Below are 27,876 nucleotides of genomic sequence, written 5' to 3' on the forward strand. Positions count from 1 at the left end.
CACCTTGTAGCCAGAGTGGGGCAGTCTGTGAGGGGAGACAGGTAATAATAATCATGGAATACAGTGCAGAAGGAGGCCACTCGGCCCATCGGGTTTGCACCGACCCTCTGAAAGAACATCCTACCAAGGCCCATGCCAACCCCTCCTATCCCTGTAATCCAATAAACCCACCTGACCTTTCAGACACTAAGGGGCAATTTAGCATGGCCAATCCACCTAAACTGCACATCTTTGAACTGTGTGAGGAAACAATGCACCCAGAGGAACCCACACAGACACAGGGAGAACGTGCAAACTCCACACAGTCACCAAAGGCAGGAATTGAACCCGAGTCCCTGGAGCTGTGAGGCAATAGTACTAACCACTGTGCCACCATGTCGCCCACCATGTGATAAAGTTGCCAGGAATAGTACGACCATATTTAGATAAGACCAGCTTTGTGTACATCCTGTACATTGTTCGCCATTTTCTTTTCCTTCCCCAGATGTGTCCAATAATCCAGCACTATGCAAAAAATCTTGTGAAAAATGCAGAAAAGAAAGCAAAAGTGAATGCATCTGCCGACATGAAGGAGTGAGTAATCTGTCTGTTGGGTGAGAACCCTGCGTTCCTCCATCAGACACAATCCTCGCCCATTAAATCATTTTCACTTTGCTCCAAGGACCTTCTGATCACCACTGGTCTGAGTGAAATTAACGTGATGTTTGCTGGCTCTTCCATGAACTTGCTGAGCATCCTGTGTTAACCAGTTGTAGCTGTTTATCAGCTGATTGTGCTAGGACATATTAACTTCTCATGACAGCTCGTAAAGTTACAGCACCTTTGCAAGTATCCTTGTGAGGAATTTATATTCTGCTGTTTATTTCTACCCCCCTCACATAAACAGTGGTAGTCAAGATTTGTAAAATTATTGAATGGTTACAGCACAAAAAGAGGCCATTCTACCTGCCGTGTCTGTGCAGGCTCTCTGTGAGAGCAAATCCCCTCTAGTTCTAGTTTTTTCCTCTTTCAGGTGCTCGATTTCCTATTTTTAGAAAACCACAATCGAATCCTGCTGCACTACCACACTCTCAGGCAAGACAGTCCAGATCCTAAACACTGCGTAAAAACAAGTTGATGTTGGTTCTTTTGTCATATTGACTTTTGTCATATTGACTAAATCTGTGTACTTTAGTTCTCGACCCTTCCACCAACCGGGAAAGTTCCTCCTTATCTGCTCTAGTTGATGATTTATGCCCTAGATTTCCCCAATGTCGCCCCTCGAGTTGTTCTGTAGAAACAAATTGTTGTGACAGTTCCTCTCCAACACATTGTGCCGCTGTATTTTATTTCCATTCTCTTTAAACACAAGCCAGAGAACAGGGTGTTAATAATCTACCTTCCACTGTTTACACTTTGTTGCAATCTATACAGAAACCCCTTTTACAGTGGGATACTATTTCACTCTATACCAATATTAATCCAAATTAAACATGTGTATAAATCGCTTTCCGTGGCACTTGAAGGCATAAAAAAGGTGCAAAGTATGTTGCTGGCTAATTCCATTGGGTTGCCCCATGCCAGGCAGGTAGTCGTGTGGGAATCCCTCCTGCACACAGACCAGGGGTTTTATACTAGTCATCTATCTAATCCCATGTTAAGGGGAAGTCCATCCCCTCGTTACCAGAGGGAGTTCGTATTCAGTGGAGATCACGGGGGGGAGGGGGTCTGATGCAGTGAGCTCCACAGGATTATAACATTCCCCCCACACCCCCGCTACCAAGTCCAGAGATACATTCATGTCCCTGTCCGCAGGTGTGTTCAAGGAACCCATAGTCATCTTAGCCCGGGATCGGCCGTTGGGGTTGATCGTGTGGCATCTGGAAGCATGTACTGAACCGGGAAACGTCATTTCCATGCAGACGCCTTGGTGGGGTCATCGGAACAGAGTTGTCTGCGGGCACCAACACAGCAGGTTCCGGTGGTGGCAATACGTCCATGTCAGTCTTCGAATCCAAGTTCAGCAGGAACTCTTCCGGCATCTCGGCATTCTCGATGTCCGAAACCGGCTTCTCCACGACAGATGTGACCGGGGATAACGGCAGCAGCTGGGACGGAGGCACTAACTCGAGCTGGGGCAGGTTTCGGTCCAAAACCTCTGGAATAGGGGCGGGATTCAACCGCTACCCGGCGGGGAGCGGAGGTTCCGGCATAATGGAGTGGCGGGAACCACTCCGGCGTTGGGCCGCCCCAAAGGTGCGGGGAATTTAGAATTCCTAAAGGAATTCTCCGCACCTTTAGGGGCAAAGCCCTCACCTTGAGGGGCTAGGCCCGTGCCGGAGTGGTTTCCCCTCCGCCGGCTGGCGGGATAGGCCTTTTGCGCCATGCCAGCCGGCGGCGAAAGGTCATCGCCGAGCGACGCATGTGCGGGAGCGTCAGCGGCCGCTTACGGCGCATGCGCAGTGGAGGGGGTCTCTTCCGCCTCCGCCATAGTGAAGACCATGGCGAAGGCGGAAGAAAAAGAGTGCCCCCACCGCACAGGCCTGCTCGCGGATCGGTGGGCCCCGATCGCGGGCCAGGCCACCGTGGGGGCACCCCCCCCGGGCCAGATTGGGGGCACCCCCCCGGGGCCAGATCGCCCCACGCACCCCCCCCCCCCTTTCCTCCCCCAGGACCCCGGAGCCTACCCGCGCCGTTCAAAAGGAGATTTAATCCACACCGGCTGGCGAGGGTTGACAGCGGCGGGACTTCGGCCCATCGCGGGCTGGAGAATCGCCGGGGGTGGGCCCGCAGACCGGCGCGATTCCCGCCGACCGGCGCGCCGCGATTCCCACCCCCGCCGAATCTCTGGTGGCGGAGAATTCGGGACACGGCAGGGGCGGGATTCACGCCAGCCCCTAGCGATTCTCCGACCCGGTGGGGGGTCGGAGAATCGCGCCCCAGATCTGGCATCTCAGGGATATGCCCATGGAGATGATCCATGTGCCGATTCAATTTGCAGCCCTCACTCAATAAGAGACCGGTCCTGTCTGGGCTAACAGGCTGCCCGGGATCCATGTGGTGCCTTCCCCAAAGTTCCAAAGTTACGGACGTACACCCGGTCTCCTGTGGCGGAGGTGCACAAAGGCATATGCCAGTTATTCATGAAGGCCCCATCTTCTCAACCTTGCCCCTCGCCTGAGGTATGGTGATCCTCAGATTAAAACACCCCCTCAAAGGGGAAAGCAGCCCATGTTCATCCGGGACTATGGCGATTTAACCTTTACCTTACCTAGTCTTCTTGATTACTTTCTGCACTTATTTGTGGTATTTTAAAGATCTATGCACCTGAATCCCAAGGTCACTTTGGACATCCACTGAATTTAGCTTCATACCAGCCATTTTGGTCCAAAATGGATGACCTCGCACTTGCTTACATTGAAATCCATCTGCCACAGTTTTACCCATTCATCTGGTCTATCAATATCTCTTTGTAATTTTGTGCTGTCATCTACACAATCTACAATACCATCCAACTTTGTGTCATTACCAAATATGGATACATGACTTCTTATGCCATTATCCAAACCATTAATGAATAATTTGAACAAATGAAAATGTAACACAGTTCCTTGTGGGACATCACGAGTCACATCCTGCCAATTTGAGTACCTACCCTTTATTCCTACTTTCTGTCGCTTGCCACTCAACCAATTTCTCAGCCATGTCAGTAATTTTCCCTCAATTCCGTGGGCTTCTACCTTAGTTAACAGTCTCTTAGGTAGGACTTAATCATATGCCTTCTGGAAGTCCATAAAAACATCCATCGACATTCCCCTGCCCATTACCTTAGTCACGCCTTCGAAAAATTCAATGAGGTTTGTCAGGAATGATCTACCTATCATGAATCCATGCTGGCTCTCCCTGATTAACTGAAAATTTTTGAAGTGTTCAGTTACCCTATCCTTGATTATAGACTTCAGCAATTTCCCCACCACAGATGTTAGGCTAACTGGGTCTGTAATTTCCTGGTTTTCCTATTTCGCCCTTCTTAAAAAGTGGAGTGACATGAGAAAATTTCCAATCCAGAAGGACAACTCCTGAATCTAGAGAACTCTGAAAGATCACAGTTAGGACATCTACAATGTGCTCCCTTACTTCCATTAACACCCTCCGTTGGAAACCGTCAAGCCCTAGGGATTTGTTACTTACTAATTCCATTAGTTTCCTCATTATCAATGTTTTGCTTGCGTTAATTTTATTTAGCCCCTGTCCCTGCTCCATTATTAATGTCCTTTGGACCTCCAGCAAGCTATTCTCCTTTTCTACTGTAACCACTGAGACATGCTAATTATCACTATTGGATAAATGTTCATGCACAATTAGGTTTGTAATTAAATCCGGCTCATTGCTCATTACTCTATCCAATATTGCTTGTCCCCTTGTAGAATCCAGGACATATTTCTGAAGGAAATAATCCCTGACACACTCCAGAAATTCACTATCTTTCTGTCAGGTGTTGACTGCCTCTCCCAATCTATGTTAATGTTAAAATCCCCCATTAATACTCCTTTCTGCATTTATACAATCTAGCACTTCCGAGCTGCTATCAGGGACTCTATATACACGTATTACAGCTTTAAATCCTCTACTGTTCCTCAGTTCCACCCACAAAGTTTCCACAGGATGCTTTCCCCTCATTATATCCTCTCTTACCAAAGAATTTATTCTGTTTCTAATCAGTAAGGCGACTCTCCCTTTCCCAGCTATTTTAATTCTCTTTGCGCTCTTTTATCCTGTTTCTCCACCGCTCTTCTCCTGCAGTTAGAAAGGCAAATGCAATGTTCGCATTCATGTCAAAAGGGCTAGAATACAAGACCAGGGATATACCTCTGATGCTGTATAAGGCTCTGGTCAGACCCCATTTGGAGTACTGTGAGCAGTTTTGGGCCCCGTATCTAAGGAAAGATGTGCTGGCCTTGGAAAGGGTCCAGAGGAGGTTCACAAGAATGATCCCTGGAATGAACAGCTTGTCATATGAGGAACAGTTGAGCACCACGTGTCTTTACTCATTGGAGTTTAGAAGGATGAGGGGGAAATCTTATTTTTTTATTCTCCTCCTTTTTCGCATTTTCTCCCAAATTTGGTGGGCCCCAATCATGGGCCAGGTCACCGTGGGGGCACCTCCCGGGGCCAGATATCTCCCCCCCCCCCCCCCCCCCAAGAACCCCAGAGGCTGCCCGCACCGCCATGTCCCGCCGGTAAGGGACCTACTCCAATTTACGCCGGCAGGACCGGCAAAAGACGGGCGGGACTTCGGCCATCGCGTGCCGGAGAATTCGGGCAGCCCCGGGGCGCATTGAGTTGTGGCGGACCCCGCCATTCTCCGAGGCGGGCGGCGCGACTCACGCCGGGCCGATTTTTGGGGGCCTGGAGAATTTGGAGAACGGCGGGGGCGGGATTCACGCCTACTCCTGGCGATTCTAAGACCCGGCCGGGGGGGGGGGGGGGGGGGTCGGAGAATCCCGCCCCTGAAGTGTTGAACGACGAATATTTGGGATTTTCCCAGATTATGTAGTAACAAGGTCGCAAAGTCACAGTTAAGACAAGAGGAGAAATCAAAGAGTGAAGTTGAAGTGCAATTATCAGAATCGATTTTTGATCATATGGTTGAAAAAGAACAAGAACAGGTGGAGGATGAGGCGGATATTTTTAGTTCAGGAAAATTGGCGGAGTTACAACAAAAAGATATAAAAATAAAACGGATGCATCAGAAAGCATATACGGAAGAGGAATCTGAGTGTATACCAGAGTGTTATTACCGTAAAAGTGATGTCTTGAATAGAAAATTGAGACCTTTACATATGCAGGCGGATGAAAAGTGGGCAGTCGTTCATCAGGTAGTATGGCCGGTAGGGTATAGAAAGGAGGTGTTGCGAGTTATACATGAGGTACCAGTGGGAGGTCATTTGGGTATAAGGAAAACTCAAGCTAAAATCCAGAAACATTTTTATTGGCCTGGACTACATAAAGATGTAGTTACATTTTGTCAATCATGTCACACATGCCAAGTGATAGGGAAACCTCAAGCAGTGATAAAACCAGCGCCCATAATACCCATTCCAGCATTTGAGGAACCTTTTACAAGGGTTCTAATTGATTGGGTAGGACCGCTTCCTAAAACAACAAGTGGGAATCAATATCTTTTGACTATAATGGATGCGTCTACTAGGTTTCCAGAGGCCATTCCAGAACGTAATATTACAGCTAAAACGATTGTGGAGGAGTTACTTAAATTCTTTACTAGATAATACAATCGGATTAAGGATCAAATTTTACCTCAAAGTTATTCAAAGAAATTATGGATATCTTAGGAATAAAACAATTTAAATCAATTGTGTACCATCCAGAATCGCAGGGAGCATTAGAAAGGTGGCATCAGACATTAAAGACAATGTTGAGGGCTTATTGTCAAGATTATCCAGAGGATTGGGGTAAAGGAATTCCATTCGTACTGTTTGCAATCAGGGATGCATCTAATGAGTCAACCAAATTTAGTCCTTTTGAACTAATTTTTGGTCATGAGGTAAGAGGACCACTTAAATTGAATAAGGAAAAATTGGTGGGTGAGAAATCGGAAATTACATTATTGGATTACATGTCAAATTTTCGGGAACGATTAAATAGAGCAGATGAATTGGCGAGACAACATCTGAAAGTTGCACAAAATGTGATGAAACGTGTCGCGGACAAGAAATTCAAAGTTTGTAGTTTTGCCAGTGGGGATAAAGTTTTACTGTTGTTACCAGTGGTAGGTGAGCCTTTAAAAGCTAGGTCTTGTGGACGTTATCAGATTGAAAGGAAATTAAGTGAGGTGAATTATGTTGTAAAAACACCAGATAGAAGGAAGACTCACCGAGTGGATCATGTGAATATGCTTAAAAGGTACTTTGAAAGGGAAGGAGAGAAAAAGGAGGAGGTTTTAATGATTCTAACTCAAAGTGATGAACCAAATCCAGATGACTGTGAATTTGACATACCTCAAATTAAATTGGAAAATGAGGATGTTCTTAAAAATTGGGATAAATTGTTGAGTTATCTTCCAGAGGAAAAACAAACTGACCTGAAAGAGTTATTGATATGACATGGGCAAGTTTGTGGAGATAAATTGGGAAGTACTAAAATGGCTATACATGATGTAGATGTGGGAAATGCTGTTCCAATCAAACAACATCCATATAGATTTAATCCTTTAAAATTGGCACAGGTTAACAAAGAGATTAAGAGTATGCTTAAAAATGGCATAATTGAAGTGAGTTGCAGCCAATGGAGCTCACCCATAGTGATGGTACCTAAACCAGACGGTACCCAATGGTTGTGTGTGGATTATAGAAAGGTTAATGCAGTTACAAGAACGGACTCTTATCCTATCCGACATTTGGAGGATTACATTGAGAAAGTGGGACAATCAGCTTTTATTTCCAAATTGGATTTACTTAAAGGTTTCTGGCAGGTACCTTTATCCGAAAGAGTGAGGGAGATTTCAGCTTTTGTGACTCCAGATGGTACATACCAATTCAGAGTTATGCCATTTGGCATGAAAAATGCCCCAGCCACATTTCAACGGTTAACTAACACAGTCGTTTCAGGATTACCCAATTGTGCGGTATACATCGACGATCTGGTAGTTTTCAGCCAGACATGGAAAGACCATTTAAAATATCTGATGGAGTTATTCGATCGACTTCAGGAGGTGGGTTTGGTGATAAACCTAGCCAAAAGTGATTTTGGAAAAGCCCAAGTCACTTTCCTTGGCCATACAATCGGACAGGGTCGAATGGTCACATGGGATGTGAAACCAAGAGTTATTGAGGAGTTCCCAATACCCTCAAGACAAAGGGAAATAATGCGATTTCTTGGCACGAGTGGATTTGATCGAACATTTGTGAAAAAGTTTTGTAGCAAAATTCTCCACTGATGGACTTGCTGAAGAAACATCGAAAAATTCAATGGACAGCAGAGTTTCAACAGGCATTTGACTGCCTGAAAGCTGTGATAACCAATGCTCCTGTGTTGGGGTATTGCAGGGGCTCTGTGCTCAGATTGAACTAAAGTATCTGGCGTTAAAGAGAAATGCCGAGGCGTAGAGCAATGGACAGATCGTGCAGAGACCTTCTTGTTCAAAGAGACTGTCAATCAAGAAGGAATTTCAGTTGGAGGAAGACGAACCAAAAAAAATGGACTATTATTATACCTGTTTGCGTGTGTTGTCTTTTGCAACGATAAAGTATATTTACTGTGTGCATTTCTTAAAGGATGATGAAACGGTGAAAAATGAAACCATCTTGGACGTTGATGGGTTGTTTTTTGTTCTTGGGGGGGGGAGGTGTCATGAGAATGTCGCTTTAAGAAATGGTTAGTTGCTCATGTTACTGCAGTGATGTCAGAGTGTAGGTGGAGCTGGGCTCGGGTTCTGCTTTTTAGTTTCACTTTGAGAAAAAGCTTGGGTGTGTCTGGGTTTTCCAGTGAGCTGCAGCTGTAGTTAAACAAAGAGCTGTCCTGTTGATCTCTGCCTCCAAAGACTATCTCTGGATCATTTAGTGAATTCAGAATTATAAATGTTCTCAATAGTGAATGTGAACCTAATGTGCTTCTGTTTAAAGGTTTGTTAAGTCTTTTGGATGTTAAAAGAACAGCTTAAAGGATTACTTAGTGTATTCTTTGGGGGTTATCTTTGAATTAATGGTTGCTAAGATATTCACTGTTCGTTTTAAAAAGTTTAACTTGAGTTCATAGAATAAACATTGTTTTGTTTTAAAACATACTGGTCCATTTCTGCTGTACTATCCCTGTAGAGTGAGCCGTGTGCTCCCCATACCACAATCTATTAAAAGTTGTGGGTCAGGTGAACTCCATGATACACTTTGGGATTCTCTAAACCCTGACCCATAACAGTGGGGAGGATGTTTCCACTTGTAGGAAAAACTAGAACCAGAGGACACCATCTCAGACTAAAGGGACGATCCTTTGAAACTGAGATGAGCGGCAACATATCATCCTGGATTTGCATCTGCGGGAACAAAACACCCAACCGTTCCCCATAATATTATATCTCCTGACACTATTGCTTTTCTAGTCTTTTCCATCCCCATCCCCACTCCCACACCCCCATACAGCTAAGACAACCATGGTGCCATGGATTTGGCTCTGGCTGCACTGGAAACACGCTGCTATAGAAACACACTGCTGGCCTCTCCTCTCCTCTTGATTTCCATCTCCATGGCCTCCAGTGCTGTATCCTGAACCATGGAGCCCTCTCTCTGGCCTGGTTCTCCATTTCTCTTCTCTCCAATTGTAGCACAGGCAGCAGCAGACTCCTTTCAGTCAGTGCGGTTTCCCTTTAAGAGGGGAAGACTGCCTTTAAGAGCTGGATGCCAGTTAAAACGCATGCTGGCCTCAGTGTTAGGTCCCAGGTGGCGCATCAAGCCTGTCAGTAGCATGGGTCATGTTGGGCTGCAAGCTGAAATGGTTCAAATGAGGAGGCAGCTTGAAGTTGTAATGCTCCCCGCCTCATTGGTGATGGGCTCAAGCAGATGGGGAATCACAGCCCTTGTGAAAGAAACAGGCGTAAACAACATTTTAATCAACAGTGTGACTGGCGAAGGTACAAAGATTATGATTTTACATGGATGATATCAGAGCTGAGATTTTCTGTTCATCAGGCTGGACACTTACTCAAGAAAAGAGAAGATTGAGTGGTAACCTAACAGGGTTCTTTAACAATATGAAAGGATTTTACAGGGTAATTATGGAAGTTATTTCACCATGGCAATATTTTGAAGAGTACTGGGGTTATCCCCAAGGTCCTGGCCAATGTATATCCTTCAATCAACATTCAATAAACATATTATCTGGTCATTATCCTATTGTTGGTTGTGGGAATTTGCTGTGAGTGTTTTTACTGCCACATTTCTATACTGCAGCACTGACTACATTTCAGAAGTACTTCATCAGCTGTAAAGCATTGTTATATGTTCGGAAGATATGAAAAGTGATACGTAAATGCCAGTCTTATTTTTCGATGTGAAGCACAAATGCCAGCATAAAGCAATTTGGCTGAATGGCCTGTTGTGCTCTGCTCAGGGCCAACTAGCAAAATACTTTCAGCTGTAACAAAGTAATTTCTCTTCTGTCAGTATCTTTGGAACATACAGCATGGATGTGATCACCAGCACTGCATTCAGTGTGGACGTCGACTCCATCAACAACCCCAATGATCCATTTGTCAGAAACATCAAGAAAATAATACAATTTGATATCTTTGACCCTGCAGTTATCTTTTCTTGTAAGTGATTCAAAATAATTGTTTTGATTTAGTTGAGGTAGTGCAGCGATTTTTTTTTTCTCTTATGTTGAGGAGAGATCTTTTTAACCCCTCCCTTGAAGTTACAAAGCCAATGTGCAGAGTGGACAAATCCATCTCATTGCTTGCTCCAAAAACCAATTCAAATTCAAATTGAACCTAATTCAAGGTCTCCACAGGAGAGACCTACAAGATCCAAGCTGACCAGAGAAGGCAATTGCCCCTCATCTGGGGCTTGATCTGACGCTTGATCTTGGCCAAAAGGCTGAGTAGCGATGTTGAGGAGATATCTTAGTTGCTCTGTTTCCCCTTACTGCTATGTGACCATTTCACCCTTCCAGCAACTTTACGAGCTAAAGATGGAGGGGCAAGTCTAACGGTAGGACCATTAATTGCCCGGCTACATCTAAACCTGACCCAACTAGTTTTGCCTTTTTGAACCCATCTCAGTCTAATCTCACAATTTAAATGTCTTCACCACCCTGGGAATACAGATTAACATTTCATTCTGGGAATGTTTTGAGCTTGTGGAAGTTACGAATATGTAAGTGGGCAATGCGTCCACCTGAGTCAAAAGATTGTGGCTTTGAACATATAATCCAGATGCGTACTTCTGTGTAGAACTCGGGGTGCACAGCACTATCAGAGAAAATCTCATTCGGATAAAATGTTAGTGAGCCCCGATTTGTATTCCCCAGTCAGTGTAAAGGACCTCACATTATTATTTTGAAGAACAGGAATTCTTCCAGTTTCCTGATCAATATATATATATTTATCACTCAGCTTTCTTTCTTTGTCTTTCTCTCTCCCTCTTTCTCTTTCTCTCTCTTTCCTTTATGTCTGTCTGTATGTGTGTGTCTCTCTCTCTCCCTGTCTGTCTCACTTTTCCTCTTCCCCCTTTCTAAATCTGAGTGCAGGACTACTACAATTGATCATCAATGTTTGATTTTTTCCCCCCCATTGTTCTAGTTATTTTTCCAAACCTTAATTCAATGCTGGAAAAGTTTGGACTCAACACCTTCCCTCGAGAGGCAAATGACTTTTTCGTGAACGTTTTGTCAGATCTGAAGGCAAAGAGACAAAAAGGAGTGCACACAGTGAGTGTTAAACTAACTGTCGGAATGGTCCAGGTTCTGCGCGCCAGTGCTGCCTCTCTCCCTCCCTCAACACTAACCTTGTTCTCTATAACTAGAAAGGAAATGGCTACAACAATATTGTTACTGGTACCTGGGGAATATTCTGTTCTTTCGCAGTTACTGAAGATGTGCAGTTTAAGTGTGTTCAATCTGGTTGAAGGTAGCTCTACAGTCACTGGCCTGGGGTTCTCCAGTCTCCCACTCTTAAGTGAAAATGACAGGGACGATGGCCGCTTTCACCTTTTCTCTCTGGCGTTGGCTGACGTTAGAGCGGGATGTCAGGAGAATCTATAGTAAGAAGTCTTACGACACCAGGTTAATGTCCAACAGGTTTGTTTCAAACACTAGCTTTCGGAGCGCTGCTCCTTCCTCAGGTGAATGAAGAGGTATGTTCCAGAAACATATATATGGACAAATTCAAAGATGCAAGACAATGCTTAGAATGCGAGCATTTGCAGTTAATTAAGTCTTTACAGATCCAGAGACAGGGGTAACCCCAGTTTAAAGAGGTGTGAATTGTTTCAAGCCAGGACAGTTGGTAGGATTTCGCAAGCCCAGGCCAGATGGTGGGGGATGAATGTAATGCGACATGAATCCCAGGTCCTGGTTGAGGCCACACTCATGTGTGCGGAACTTGGCTATAATTTTCTGCTCGGCGATTCTGCGTTGTCGCGCGTCCTGAAGGCCGCCTTGGAGAACGCTTACCCGGAGATCAGAAACTGAATGCCCTTGACTGCTGAAGTGTTCCCCGACAGGAAGGGAACATTCCTGCCTGGTGATTGTCACGCGATGTCCGTTCATTCGTTGTCGCAGCGTCTGCATGGTCTCGCCAATGTACCACGCTTCGGGACATCCTTTCCTGCAGCGTATGATGTAGACAACGTTGGCCGAGTCGCACGAGTATGTACCGCATACCTGGTGGGTGGTATTCTCACGTGTAATGGTGGTATTCATGTCGATGATCTGGCACGTCTTGCAGAGATTGCCATGGCAGGGTTGTGTGGTGTCGTGGTCGCTGTTCTGAAGACTGGGTAGTTTTCTGCAAACAATGGGTTGTTTGAGGTTGCGCGGTTGTTTGAAGGCAAGTAGTGGGGGCGTGGGGATGACCTTGGCAAGATGTTCATCTTCATCGATGACTTGTTGAAGGCTGCGAAGAAGATGTCGTAGTTTCTCCGCTCCGGGAAAGTACTGGATGACGAAGGGTACTCTGTCGGTTGTGTCCCGTGTTTGTCTTCTGAGGAGGTCGGTGCGGTTTTTTGTGTTGAGGGTGGAAGCTGGAGAAGTGGAGCATCGTGAGGTTATCCGTGGGCTTGCGGTAAAGCGAAGTGCTGAGGTGACCATCCTTGATGGAGATGAATGTGTCCAAGAATTCACACCTCTTTAATCTGGGGTTACCCCTATCTCTGGATCTGTAAAGACTTAATTACCTGCAAATGCTCGCATTCTAAGCATTGTCTGGCATCTTTGAATTTGTCTATATATATGTTTCTGGAGCATACCTCTTCATTCACCTGAGGAAGGAGCAGTGCTCCGAAAGCTAGTGTTTGAAACAAACCTGTTGGATTTTAACCTGGTGTTGTAAGACTTCTTACTGTGCTCACCCCAATCCAACGTCGGCATCTCCACATCAGGAGAATCTATGGCAGACTTGCTGGGCAAAATTACCTGTGTGTGTGAGGGGGTGCCTGTGTGTGTGTGAGTGACTCGACTTCACCCTCCCCAGGCTCTAGCCCCGCAATTGCTTCACTTCCCTTGGCCCGCCGGCCTTCGGTAGACACGCACCAACGCTGGTGTTCGCTGCTCCTCCAATCGGCGACTGTTTCTCTCCCTCATTTGCTTCTGATATGATGTGGAGATGCCGGCGTTGAACTGGGGTGAACACAGGAAGAAAGTCTTACTTGTTTCTGATCGGCAGACTAATGGGCCGATCAGAGGCAAAGGCAGGAGAGAACTGGGCCATGATTAGAGGAGCAACTTAATGAAGAATCTTCCTTTGAAACTCACCTTTTTAACTGGGATTTTGAAAACTGGTGCTGGGGCCGAATACGTAGAGAGAGGTTTCGCAGATCCAATGCGGCCCACAGGCTGTACTTTGGACAAACCTGGTCTATGAAGCTTCTACCCCAGAGAGTTAGGCTGCAACTTCTTTTTTCACTACTCGGGACCCAGTGGGCTTTCAAAAAAATTATCGATGAAGAGACCTCAGGCGCGATTCACACAGAAATTAACTAAGTGCTATTTTGGGTGTGTTTGGTGGGGTGTTTCCCATTGGCTTTTTGGGTGGGATCCAGACCTGGATTCACCCACACTTAGTCATTTTCTTCGGCCTTGGCGAGTTTCTCCACGGTCTAGTCCACAGTTGGAAATATTTTCAGCAGTGGGGAGCTGAACCCGCCGGCAATACCGGTTGCTCAGAAAGGGTGCCCAATATCTAAGTGAGCTTTAGGATCTGCCACATCCTCGGACAATGTCACCTTCTGCAGTCTTGGGCATCACCGCTCAACCCCCCCCCCCCACCCAAGTGAGCGCACCCCACTATGGGGTCTCTGAGAGGCTCACCTTCAACCGTACCAACAGTTTTGAAGCCCCTTCGTGCCCCCCTTCACCTCCCCAACACTTATAACTCCCCCTTCATCCCTTCTTTCATGGGGAAGGCTCTCTTCAGGCCCCGACCCTGGGCAGTGCCAACCTGGCACGCTGTGGCACTGCTAGAGTGCCAGATTGGCCCTGCTGGGATGCCCGAGTGCCAGGGGGAGCGCCAGGGTACTGCCCTGTCCTCTCCCTGACCACCTAGGGGCTCCAATGGCTTCCGAGACCCTTGGACTGGTGATCACACCTGGTTTCCGCTTGTGGAGACCAGTACTGATCGGTGCCCGGTTGAGGCCTCGCAGGTGCAGTCGGTGACTCCTGCATGCCCGGAAAATGCAGCCTCAAATAGGCTGCGCAGATTTAAATGAACCTAATAGCTCATTGAAATATGATTATCTGGATCATGCCAATGGTTTTGCACCTGGCGTAAAGCCCGATTTAGGCCTCTCCTGCGATGCACCGAGGGTATCGAGATCGTCCCTGGGTGCAACAGGGTGGCAGAATCGCGCCCCTCATTTAAAGAGAATGTTTTGGAAGGAGGACAAGAGATGAGTATACCTAATCTTGGTGTGAATGAAAGCTGTCTGATCTTTTCTTAGTCTACATTAGTTTTATCAATTAGAATTCTTATATTAAATGGTATTTAAGCAATGGCCTCAACTATTCCATCTGCTTTCCAAATTTGTCTTTGAACAGATATGAATGGGTCTTGACTGCTCTTCTCTGACTAGAGTCCGGGTGAGTTCTGATTCCAGCCTCCCTGGAGGAAACACGTTCCACTTCTCCTTTGCACCTCTCTGGAACCTCAAGACTTTACCCCTAAGAAAGCTGTTCCTGTGCTGTTGTAGCTGAATCCTCACATGGTTCTTGTTGAATTCTCAGGATCGGGTGGATTTTCTGCAGCTGATGGTTGATTCTCAAATGACTGAAACCAGCTCCCAGAAGCAGAATGATGTCAGCAAGTCAACAGACAAAGGTACCATCAGCGGCAAGCTCCTCATTCCCTTCATCCTTGTTTCTTTCTGTTCCTGAAATTAACTCACTCTTCACTTTATTTTTGTTTTTTACTCTCTGGGCTTGCAATTTCGCCTGTCCTACCTGACTGACAGTTTAGACACGGGATCTACTCCCAGCCCCTTTTACCCCAGTGAGGGGTAGGTGGGAACATTCTGGGGAGGTCTGATCCCTACTGGGATTTTTTTTTTACCCCAGTGGGAATTGCCTTGTGTCTGGCCAGTGATCCTGCCCAATCATGGGTCTGATATTGAAAACTGGGTTATCCAGGAAAATTGAGTCAAAACATTAATCATCCTTACACCCTTGTGTGTCTGGGCACTGGAGTTACTGCCGGCATTAATGCAAGTGGTTAATTTGACGCTCCTCGCATGCTTATTGGACACCGTGAATTATCTGCGATATTGCACTTACTGCTAATAATGGGTGTTTAGAAATATTTGCATTGAAAACCCAAGATTTTTACTTTCTGCGTTATAAGGTGATGTTTCTGATCCATATTCTGATTCTTCTGGTTCGCTGCAGCTCTGACTGACTCGGAGATTCTGGCGCAGGTTCTGACCATTTTCTTAGCTGGGTATGAGACCAGTAGCAGCACATTGTCATTTGCCGCGTACAATCTGGCGATGCACCCAGACGTACAGAAGAAACTGCAGCAGGAAATAGATGAGGCTTTTCCAAACAAAGTGAGTCCTTGAGAATGGACAAGAAAGAACTTGCATTTCTGTAGTGACTTTCATGACCCGGGGACATCCTAAAGCTCTTTACAACTAATCTCTGACCAAGTCACTGTTACGATGTAAAATACAGCAGCCTATTTACACAGAGCAATTTGACGGTGACCAGATAAATGTTGCCCCGAGAACTCCCTCGCTGTTCAAAATCCTCCAACACAAAGTTTTCTATTCAACTGAGAGGGACCTTTGTTTAAAGTCTCGTTAGAAAGACCTCAGTACTGCATTGCTGTGTTTGCCAGGATTATTGTGCGAAATCTCGAGTGTGAATTTAAAACCACAATCTTCTGACTGAGGAGAAAGTTTGGTGCTGAGATTTAGCTGATGCCGAGAGATCTGTGATTTACCAATGGGAATCATTTCCCAAGCACGCAAGGATGATGAGTAAGCTTCATCTTCTAGATACATTGACTGAAGAGAGTAATCTGCCTGATTTTCCATCCTTTGACTTTAACAGCATGGCTGTGTGTTTGTAGAATTTCCATTTACAGCAATGAATTAGTTCATTTCCTATGGTATACAACCACCATCAGCTTCCAGGGTTTTTCTATTGTTTTCAAATGTCCACAATGTGCTGTGTTTATTGGGCTTTGAAGTCAAGTCCATTTCCATTTCTTCAATGAACAATTGTTCAGCCAAACGTTTATAGGGAGGGAAACAACAGAGAGTAGAGCCGTTCCTATCCTATTGGTGATGATGACGAGTTCCCATGAAGTGAATGACCTCATTAATGTTGCATTCCCTGCAGAACTGTGATGTCCAATATCCCTGGATCCTCTTCACTCCATTCTGCTTTTTCCTTCCATACGTTAACTCAAAACCACCCCCACAGCCCCACCCCCATTTGCCACTCTTCATTGAGTAGCTCTGCCATTTTCTCCTCCTCCCCCAGTCCTATTTAGACGATCATTCTTTATCCATAACAGACGACATTTAGATAATCTGTCCATTCTGCGTTGCTCTGAAATAGGTTATTAGGAGCAATGAGAGATTGGTCATTCCTGTTGGAAGGTTAATAGTTTCTTCTATTTTAATTTTCTGGATTTTCCTGACCCCAGTTTCCACTAGTGTCTTGTTTATTTATCAAGTGTTTCTCTGTGTGCAGGCTCGTCCCACCTATGACGGGGTGATGCAGTTGGAGTATATGGAAATGGTGATATCTGAAACCCTGCGACTGTTCCCTCCTGTACCCCGTATTGACAGAGTGTGCAAGAAAGATGTCCAGCTCAATGGGGTAACTGTTCCAAAGGGGACTGTGGTCATGGTTCCTGCCTACGTCCTGCACCATGATCCAGCATACTGGCCAGAGCCCGAGGAATTCAGACCTGAACGGTACGTGGTAATGACTTGTGCTTGTTCTGCACAGTGCTGATGAGTTTTGACACATCATCCTCTTTACATGCCAACATACCCACCTACTTTGCATCGAGTCAGGTGATTAGGAGCAAAAACTAATGTTTTTCTTAATTTTGTATACCACTGACCTATAATTATTGCGTCTCAATGTAACTGTCCTATACACTGGGGGCTGGTTTAGCACAGTGAGCTAAACAGCTAGCTTGTAATGCAGAATAAGGCCAGCAGCACGGGTTCAATTCCCGTACTGGCCTCCCCGAACAGATGCCGGAATGTGGCGACTAGGGGCTTTTCACAGTAACTTCATTGAAGCCTACTTGTGACAATAAGCAATTATTATTATTATCATCACTACACTGAGGCTCAATGTAACTGTGCTATCACCACCCTGTCAGAGACCAACTGCTCAGCGCTGAACGGACATCAAATTCTGGACTTTGCTTTTCAGTGTATTCTCTGCAATCCTGAAGAATGAGAAGCAATCTCATTCTAACTTGCACAATTCTTACACAGCTTGACAGTATTACAATCCCAGACCAGACCCAATAGTGACTGGGACACTGGACAAAAAACCCCAATGTTTTATTTTAATGTTGTGAGATGCCTTTCTCCAGGAGTGATTTCATGCAAAATTGGGATATGATATGTTAAAACAAACTTTATTACTAACACAGTATTAAAATAACTTTAACATCACACAAGAAAAGGAGTTTACAATTACCCCTTAAATAATGCTAATCAATGCAGCGACACAGTAACCCTTAACTGTTATCTTTGTTCCCACTCAAATAACAAAGCCCATCTCAGCTCTCAATCCACTTTCAATACAGTTGGCACTCGGGAATACCTGCTCTACAGAGATGTCTGGATACTCGTTGAGAATGTTGTAAGGAATAGACCTGAATCTTGTCAGAACAATGCAGGATTTCTAGCTGAAGTCTTCAGAAACTGTCTTCATAGTTTGACTTCCATCTCCAGAACCAACTGCAAACTCCTGTCTGTCTCAACTCACTGCCTATCCTGTTCACAAGCACATTCTGCTTCTGGTCTGTCCTCAATCAAATCTTTAACTGAGCTGCCGTGAGGACAGATGCTTGATTTTTTTCTCACATCCCAATCCAGAACTCAATTAAACTACTGTTCTGCAAAATGCTTTGTCCCTTAGCTCCGCCTATTAATGACATCATCTTACCAAGCCAAAAGACAATGGGCTGAATTCTCCGTAGCCCAACGCTGAAATCGGGATCAGTGATCGGGTGGAGAATGGATACCGACGGCAGAATCGGGGCAGGTGCCGGTTTGCGATGCTCCACCCCCTCCAAACTGGCATGGTCGGGACGCGAGCCGCGTGCAGTTGCAAGGCCGTTCGCGTGTCATCGGCCGGCCCACCCACGATGCTCCGCCACCAATGTGGTCCCAGCAGTCAGGAGCCCGGTGCGTCGGCGGTGGACTGTGTCCAGCGCTGCCACACTCGTCCATGATCCATGCTGCTGGCCGGGTGGCTTCTTCCCCCACGGCTGGCGGGGGGACTGGTTGGGGTGGCCAGAGGATGGGCGGTGGGGTCGGGGTGGGGTGTTAGTGTTCCAGCACGGCAGGCGCCATTTCTTTCTGTGCAACCGGTGCAGGCTGTTAGCCCTGCGCATGCACGGCCTGGGACCTGGCCATTTTCCGCGCGATCAGTGGGTGGTTCACACGGCACCGGTGCTAGCCTCTCACCGGTACCAGAATCAGTGAGGGGTTTGTGCCGATTTTACTATCGTGAACCATCTGCGGATTCTCCGTTGGCGCCGGCACATAGCCGCTGGAACAGAGAATTCCGCCCATAGTATTTAATTAACTCCACAGGAACCCTTTTAATCCAAACAAAACTCCATTAGCCCAAGCTTTTACAATGTCTTAATTGCACTCTGGCTCCCAAAACATTTCGTACGAGGACTCTTCAAAAATACTACTGCAGAAATCACACACACACCAACCAAGAGGATTAACTTTTACGGCATCAAATAATACGAAATATCTGAAATTGCTACATTCATCACAACAGGGTAGATGTTGATAGGATATTTCCCCTGGTTATGGGATCTAGAACCAGGGGACACAGTCTCAGAATAAGTGTAGGCCATTTAAGGCTGAGTATCAGGAGGTATTTCTTCACTCCAAGAGGTGAATCTTTGGAATTCTCCACTCTGGATGGCTATGGAAGCTCCATTATTGAGCATGACCAAGACAGAAATCGATAGATTTCTGGATACAAATGATATCAAGGGATATGGTGTTAGTTGGAAAAATTGCATTAGAGGTAGATGATCAGTTGTGATCTGTTTGAATGGTGGCATAGCCTCAATGGGCCAAATGGCCTACTCCTGCTCCTTGTTCTTATGTCCATATGGAGCAAGACCAGGACAACACTCAGACCTGGGCTGACAAATGGCAAATAACATTCATGTCACGCAAGTGCCAGGCAATGACCATCGCCAACAAGAGAGAATCTAACCATGACCCCCTTAATATTCAGAAGTATCACCACCACCTGAATCCCCCACTATCAGCATTCTGGGGGTTACCATTGTTATGGGTCCGGGTTTACAGAACCCCAAAGTGTTTCATGGAGTTCAACCGACCCACAACTTTTGATAGATTGTGGTGTGGGAAGCACACGACGTACTCTCCAGGTGTGATACAGCAATTATGGACAAATGGTTTTTAAAACAAAACAATGTTTATTCTATGAACTCAAGTTAACCTTTTAAAAACAAACATTGAATATCTTAACACCCATTACTTCAAAGATAACCCCAAAAGACTACAACACTAAATAATTCTTCAAACTGTTCCTTTAAACATCCAAAAGACTTCAAACCTTCAAAAACAGACATGAGGTTACATTCAATATATTTATAGTCTTTGGATTTGCAGACATCAACAGACCAGCTCTGTGCTTCTTCCTGTAGCTCTCAGCAAAACACAGACACTCCCAGCTGCCTTCTCAAGCTGAAACCAAAAGCAGAAGTGAGCTCAGCTCCCCCCCCCCCCCCCCCCCCAACCCTCTGACATCACTTCAGTAATATGATGAGCTCCATTTCTTAAAGGTACATTGCTTAAACATCCATTTCTTAAAGGTACTCTCACATGACACCATTGATCAAAACTGAACAGGACTAGCCACATGAATACTATGGCTACAAGAGCAGATCAGAGGCTAGGAATTCTGTGGTTAGTAACTCACCTCCTGATCCCCCCAATGCCTGTCCACCATATACAAGGCAGAAGTCAGGAGTGTAAAGGAATACTCCCTACTTGCCTGGATGAGTGCAGCACCAACAACACTCAAGACATTTAATACCATCCAGGATTCAACCCGCACTCATGCAGGGCACACATGTCCCGATCACGTGCAAGAAATGCCAGCTTGGCACCTTGGCAATGCCAACCTAGCACCCTGGCAGTGCCACCTGGGCACCTTGGCAGTGCCAGGGAACCACCAAGGGCATGCAGCTGGGAGCCTCTGATCCCCTGGGAGACGACCACGAGTGCCGTTGCATTTGCTCCCCGTTTGTGGAGACCATTACCAACCAACGCTCGCCTGAGGTCTCCGGGGTGAAGGGAATAGGCCCCAAAGCCTCAGGTACCTCGGGAATCTGCACATTAAACTTCGACACGGACGGGAGCCATCGACTCGCAAGATCATGTTAAATCGTGTGAGGCGCTGCGATCCGGGAAGATCCTGAAACAGCGTCTCCTGGCTTTTATCTGCCACACTGCGCCACAGCAAGCAGACTTTCAGGCGCACTGTGACAATTGGATCGCGTTCTAAATGCAAGTGGATACAGGTCTGGATCTCACCCAAAAAGCCGGTGGGAAATATCCTGCCAAACCCATCCACAATCGCACATAGTCATTTTTGGGGTATAAGTGCCCCAGTACTGTAAACAGTAATCCAGATGTGAGCTTGGATTCTCCGTTCCTGAGACTATGGGCTGGATTCTCTGATTTTGAGGCTATGTCCGGAGGAAGTGTCTAGTTTTACGATTTAAAAATCGGCAGCGTCCCCGCACCAACCCTCCGACTGGTGAGGGGCTACCAGTCGTGCCACGTATAACACACGGCCTTCATGAAATAAATAGCCGAAGAATTGCTGGGTCGGTGGCAGTGCACGCGCACGGCGACAACCTGCAACGGTTGCACCGAAAAACATGGCGCTGGCCGCGCGCGGACTCAAGCTGCCAGATGGTGCCCCCCTGGACACCCCCGGGCCACCCTCTACAGTCCCCCCAGCCCTCGCCAAAGCCCCCCTCTGGCCAGCGGCACGGCTCCTCACCCCCCGACTGTGGCGGTGCTGGACACAGTCCGCAGCCGCCATGCCCCGGGTTTCTGAATACTGAGGCAAGGAGTCAATCGCGCGTTCGGAACTCTGCCCATTGGGGGCGGAGCATCGGGAGAGGGCCTTCAGGTAACGCCCTGAGGTCGTCTCAATGGTGGGAGGCGTACTCCTCGATGACACCATTTTGGAGGGGACGGAGCATCCGAAAACAGGCACTGCCCCCGATTCGGTCGTAAACATGGATTCTCCGCCCGATCGCTGATTACGATATCAGCATTGAGCAACGGAGAATCCGACCCCATATGTTGGCACTGGGCCAGGATAGGTAGACTTCTATGGCAGCACAACTGGCGCTGCATCTGGACCAAGTCACCACCGTTCGTCGGGCCTGGGCGCAGGTGGCAGAGGTCGTCAGCGCAGTGGGCAACACCTCGAGGACCAGCCAGCAGTGCCAAAAGAATCTGCACAACCTCCTCAGGGCGGTCAGGGTGAGTAGGCAGCACTGTGCCCCCGGCACCAACCCTCGTCCCACACACCCGTATCCCCACCTGGTGGGCGGCCGAACTCCACCCTGAACCACATGCCGGCACCCATACCGGCCACCATGGTTGGGTGCCCTGACCACTGAAGCCATCAGCTACCCAGCCCTGGGCTGCATGCGTCAGACTGTCTAACACTGCATTTACAGTTTCCCCCCCCACCAAGGAGTAGGCCGCCCACAATCGCGGAGAGAGGGAGAAGGCTGGACAGCACCAGAACAGTGGGCACAGGACGTGGTTGGAGGGCCCGAAGAAAGGGTAGTTGCCGGGGCGGAGGTCGGCATTGGGCGAGAAAGTACCCCGTCTCATGAAGCAGCCCGAGGGCCATCAGTGGCGGAACACCGCAGTGCCTCAGATTCTTCCCCCCACCCCCCCCCCCCTCCTGTCTGTGGTGCATCACATGGGCAGTGGGCAGAGCAGGGCGGCACCAAGCCACCTGAGACATCCAAGCAGCAGTTGGGCCCATCCAGGCCCAGTTGCCGCAGAAGATGCCCACCAAAGGGGACCCAGGTCACGGCGATATCACAGCAGGCCACCTCCACTCCTGATGTACCACCTGGGGATTCACCTAGGCAAAGCGTTAGGGCCCATAAGACCAGAAAAGTAGACACTAGTTAAGTTGGCATGGGCGCAGGGCACAGTTTAGCATTAGGGATCAGGGCACAAACCTGTATATATTTGTTCACATTAAACACCTGTGCACAATGTTACAACCTGCCTCGGTGCTCGATCAGAAGAGTGTGAGGGCTGGGCTGGGCTGGTCTGGCGGTAGAGGGGGAGCAGGGGAATTTGTGTGGGGGGGGGGGGGGGGGGATGGGCGGACGTTGTGGGTGGGTTTGGCCAGGGTCCGCAGTTCAGCCGGCACTCACCACTCCGGTGGGGCTGGGATGTGATGTCTGTTCCCCTGACCAGTTCCCCTAGTTAGTGAACCTAGAGCCGATGAGGACATCCTGTGTTCTTGGCCCTGACGCACACTTTGTGCGGCCTCCTGTGCCTGCCCGGGCCTCATTTCCTACCCATCCTCGCCCTTCCCCGCTACCTCCTCATCGGACAAAGCATCATGCGGTGCCTCCTTTCCACCTCCTCCTCCTCCCCAGCCTGTTGGGCGGACAGCTCTCCATCCTCACCGGCTGCCTCCTGTTCCTCTGGGGCCAGCTCCGATGCTACGTGGTCCTCCTTCAGTCGCAGTGCATCCCCCAGGGCTGCAGCGATTAGGAGGAAGACCACCATTGGTAGTTGAATTCCTACGTGGACCATAATCACTGGATCCTCCCCTGCAAGTTCCCCTCGAGTCCGGAGCAGATATCTGGAACCTTGACACTGGGAAGCAAAATGTCTGTCTGGACCTGTGCTCTTCACCGCAGAAAACAGTGGGCGGGATTCTCTGATCCTGCGGCTAAGAGTTGACGCCGTCGTAAACGCCGTTGCGTTTCCCGATGGCGTCAACATAGCCTCAGGAGCAGCGATTGTGACCTCTACAGGGGGCCAGCACGGCACTGGAGCGACCCACAGCGCTCCAGCTGCCGATCCCGGCGTCAGATGGGCGCCGTGGGTCTGCGCATGCGCAGTGGGACCGGCGCGATTGCCGCGCATGCGCAGACCCGCGTCGCCCATCTGACGCCGGAATTGGCAGCTGGAGCGCCCTTCTCCGCGCCGGCCTCGATGCAACATGGCGTAGGACTACAGGAGCCGGCGTGGAACAAAAGAGGCCCCCAGCCCGAGAGGCCGGCCCGCCGATCGGTAGGCCCCAATCGCAGGCTAGGCCACAGTGGAGGCTGCCACCGGGGTCGGACCCTCCCCCACCACCACAACCAGGCCGCCCCCGGATCCATTTAGGCCGAGGTCCCGCCGGGTAAGACAAGGTTAGAACGGCGCCAGCGGGACTCGGGTTTTTTTGTATGGCCACTTGGACCATCCCGGGTTGAGAATCGCCGGGGGGGGGGGGGCCGCGTAGAGCGGCCGCCAAATGGTGCCGCGCCGGCGCATATGGCGCCGATTCTACTCTCCGGAGAATCCGCGGACCGGCGTCGGGGCGGCATCCTGCGATTCACGCCCATCCCAGCGATTCTCCGGCCCGGCCTGGGCTGAGAGAATCCCGCCCAGTATCTATCGTCTAATGGTCTCCTATCACTACCACATTCCTCTTCTCTATCTCCCTCCATCCTTCACCACTATGCATTCACCCTCCAGATTTATTCATTAATTTAAATTCCCCAGCTACAACACTAGGTTTTGTACTCATCTTTGGATCAATAGTGGACGTTTCTGGGTTGCTAATCTAGTAAAATTAACACTTAACTTTGGGGTCTGAAATGGGAGGTATTTTGGGATGTTACCGAGGTAGATGAATTGGGTTGGGCCAAGATTGCAATATATTTAAGGATGAACTCTATTGTGATCTTGTGAAATAAATCCCTGATGACCAAAACGGAGATTTAAATTCCTACTGGCCACCTTCCAGATTCTCTTTCCGAGCGTTCCATATACTTCCATATTCAACTGAATAATGAAAATTAATGCTGTGAACTAGATGGACAGATATATTAATATTTAATGGGAACAATATTTCCTGAAATTCTATGCCCTTTTCAATGATGAAGTGCTCAATTTGGACCTGGCGCCAAACAATCAAATAATTGTCATTTTCAGACTGTCCGGGCACTATCTAGGTTCATTTTAAATTTGGAGGTCATTGATGTGCAAAGCACCCCAATTACCATCTGGAATAGATCTGTACACAGCTGAATGTCAGGTGAGGACAGGATCACCATCGAATGTTCTGCCATTCTCCACATTTGATTAGTCTGGCAACACTCTGCAGTCTAGACTCACATATCAATACTGGCATCCAGTGACTGTGTAACACCAACTCAATCAGTAAGTGAAGGAATTGCTGCAACTAAATCAATTAATTTTAAACTGTTGCATTCTCCATCCACTCTGAAAGCTAAGCAAATTTCACTGTTTTGTCTTTGTTAATATCCCTAGGTTCAATAAAGAGAATAGGGAGTTTCGGGATCCTTGTATCTTTCTGCCATTTGGTATGGGCCCTCGGAACTGCATTGGGATGAGATTTGCACAACTTACAATGAAGATGGCACTTGCTTCACTCTTGCAACACATGACCCTGGTACCATGCGAGCAGACACCAGTGAGAATTTAATTGTTTTGTTTGTTGAGTGAATACTGAGGGCAAGTAATAACAGGACAGGACAGACCCATCTATTGCTGTAATAAATCCTTCCTGTTGGCCTTGTATTACTGTAATGATATGTATAGTGCCAGTGTAATAAAGGGTTAACATCTGAAACCATGTGTAAATCAAACATTAGATGGCGTTACTAATTCATTTTATATAAGACAGCATCTCTAGGAATTCTGGGAGAAGCTGAAAAGAACATGATGAGAAGCTGAGGAGAACAGAGTGAGAATTGATTGTAGAGACGCACGAGGTCAAGTCACAGTGTAGTTTATTAGCTAGATAGAATATTGATTACTGTACTACAGATTCAGTATTATTAATTTAGTATCTGTTACTCAGTAAAGTGTGCAAACCTAATCAAAGTCAGTCGTGTAAAATAAATTTGTTTTGATTCAAACTTCTTATTTTTATATTCTTTGTCAACACTACATACTGGTTATCTTGGAAGAAAAGGCAAGGAATATAACAATTACTATTGCTCTTTCTGTTTCAGATCCCATTGGAACTGGATGTGACTGGATTCATGAAATCTAACAAACCCATAATCCTGAAATTTGTGCCACGAGTCAATACTGAGTCAAGGGAATAAAGCACCTGGTCCACATGGAGCTATGAAAATATGTAGGAGTGTGTATAACTCAAACTGTACGCTCCTCATCAAATGAAAATACATGAAAACTAAATATAATTCAGCAAGAATGTATATGATCAGAGTAAACAAGGCGATATACAAAGAAACACCTGTAATCTTCCTCCAGTTGTTAAAACTGTCTGAACATTGAAGGACTCCTTATTGTTATACAGATGTATTCGGGAACACATCTTTTAACTGAATATTACTGTCTGATCAGTAGTACTTCTTTAACCTTCAATTTTGAAATAAATTATTCGTGATTATAAATCTATTTGACTATGGTGAGTCTATATATGCAAAATGTTTTCGATAATAATATATCTGTAATTTCTCAAACTATTTGTTTTACAACTTTTTACACAACATTGTCTAACAAAATTGAAATAACTATATATTTGTTGTGTTCAATATCACATTTTGGCTACAGTGCAGGGTTTTGTTGGAATATCATAATGAAATGAGCCTGTGGCTCATCAGGAAAACAGACTTTAAGAGACTGTCAGGAAAACAGGTAGTTTTAAAGGATACTTGTATTGTTAAGTATCAAAAATAATGTATAGGTTTAAGTAGTTTTCATGTTTTTGTGTAAGAAAGGGTACAACTCCAGTTAGATTCATGTTAAACACATGTATTTACATGTATGGGGTTTTTAGTTTCAGGTCAACCCACTTTTCTAGTGTGATGAAGTATACGATCTTAGTCTTGGGTCAAGAATAAGGGGCGAAATTCTCCGACCCCCGGCGGGTCGGAGAATCGCCGGGTGCTGGCGTGAATCCCGCCCCCGCCGGTTGCCGAAGTCTCCGGCAACAGAGATTCGGCGGGGGCGGGAATCGCACCGCACCGGTTGGCGGGCCCCCCCCGCTCGATTCTCCGGCCCGGATGGGGCGAAGTCCCGCCGATAAATTGCCTGTCCCGCCGGCGTAAATTAAACCACCTACCTTACCGGCGGGACAAGGCGGCGTGGGCGGGCTCCGGGGTCCTGGGGGGGGGCGCGGGGCGCGGGGCCCACGATCCGCGGGCGGGCCTGTGCCGTGGAGGCACTCTTTCCCTTCTGCCTCCGCCACGGTCTCCACCTTGGCGGAGGCGGAAGAGACTCCCTCCACTGCGCATGCGTGGGAAACTGTCAGCGGCCGCTGACGCTCCCGCGCATGCGTCGCCCAGAGATGTCATTTCCGCGCCAGCTGGCGGGGCAACAAAGGCCTTTTCCGTCAGCTGGCGGGGCGGAAATTCCTCCGGCGTCGGCCTAGCCCCTCAATGTTGCGGCTCGGCCCCCAAAGATGCGGAGCATTCCGCACCTTTGGGGCTTCGCGATGCCCGTCTGATTGGCGCCGTTTTGGGCGCCAGTCGGCGGACATCACGCCGTTTCCGGAGAATTTCGCCCAAGATATTGCTTGGCAACCAGGGGCCATTTCTCGGGAAGAGGTTTTTGAGTTTGATTTTAACTTTGGGGCCAGAGGAGAAGGAGCTAAGCAGCAATGTCCTGAATTCTAAAGAACAGCTGGTTAAGGAAAGTAAAGAAATGAAGAGAGGTTTCCAGGACATTTGAAGTTAAAGGAACAGAGGAAACATAGAAACTTGGAGCAGGAGGAGGCCATTCAGCATTCATTATGATCATGGCTGATCATCCGACTCAATAGCTTGATCCTGCCTTCCCCCCACCCCCCCACATCCTTTGATCCACTTTGCCCCAAGTGCTATATCCAGCTGCTTCTTGAAGACGTGTTTTGGTCTCAAACTGGAACTAGAACAGGGTACTGTTCATTGAAGCCACAGACAGAGCTGAGAAGCAGTTGACTAGTGAGAGGCCAGAAAGATATCTGAAGTGGTTCTACGATTTGTGGTATCTTACCGCAACCTGTGAATCGATAGGTGGAACAATTGTTTCACCAATCTGTGACTGAATATGAGTTTGTGTAAAAGCATTCAAGATAAAGGAAATCCTGAAAGGAGAGTTGGAAACCTGGAAGTGGATCTTTGCTAAAACAATGGAAAAGGAGCCTTGTTTGAAAGGTTAGTTGGAAATCCTGGAG

At 47.3% G+C, this 27,876-nt stretch overlaps 1 protein-coding gene across 2 annotated transcripts in view; it reads left to right on the forward strand.

Moving 5' to 3' along the window:
• Positions 1–26,118, forward strand: part of LOC140394108 (cytochrome P450 3A21-like) — a 49,340-nt gene extending 23,222 nt beyond the window's left edge. For both annotated transcript variants that reach the window (XM_072480956.1, XM_072480957.1), the window contains exons 6-13: positions 485–573; positions 10,155–10,303; positions 11,291–11,418; positions 14,929–15,022; positions 15,586–15,746; positions 16,900–17,126; positions 24,999–25,161; positions 25,706–26,118. In XM_072480956.1, the coding sequence (XP_072337057.1) occupies positions 485–573; positions 10,155–10,303; positions 11,291–11,418; positions 14,929–15,022; positions 15,586–15,746; positions 16,900–17,126; positions 24,999–25,161; positions 25,706–25,801 (1,107 nt within the window). In that variant the 3' untranslated portion in view covers positions 25,802–26,118. The remainder of the gene's footprint in view (positions 1–484; positions 574–10,154; positions 10,304–11,290; positions 11,419–14,928; positions 15,023–15,585; positions 15,747–16,899; positions 17,127–24,998; positions 25,162–25,705) is intronic.
• The last annotated feature ends 1,758 nt before the right edge of the window (positions 26,119–27,876 follow it).

Source organism: Scyliorhinus torazame, chromosome 17 (assembly GCF_047496885.1).
Source record: "Scyliorhinus torazame isolate Kashiwa2021f chromosome 17, sScyTor2.1, whole genome shotgun sequence".
NCBI lineage: Eukaryota > Metazoa > Chordata > Chondrichthyes > Carcharhiniformes > Scyliorhinidae > Scyliorhinus > Scyliorhinus torazame.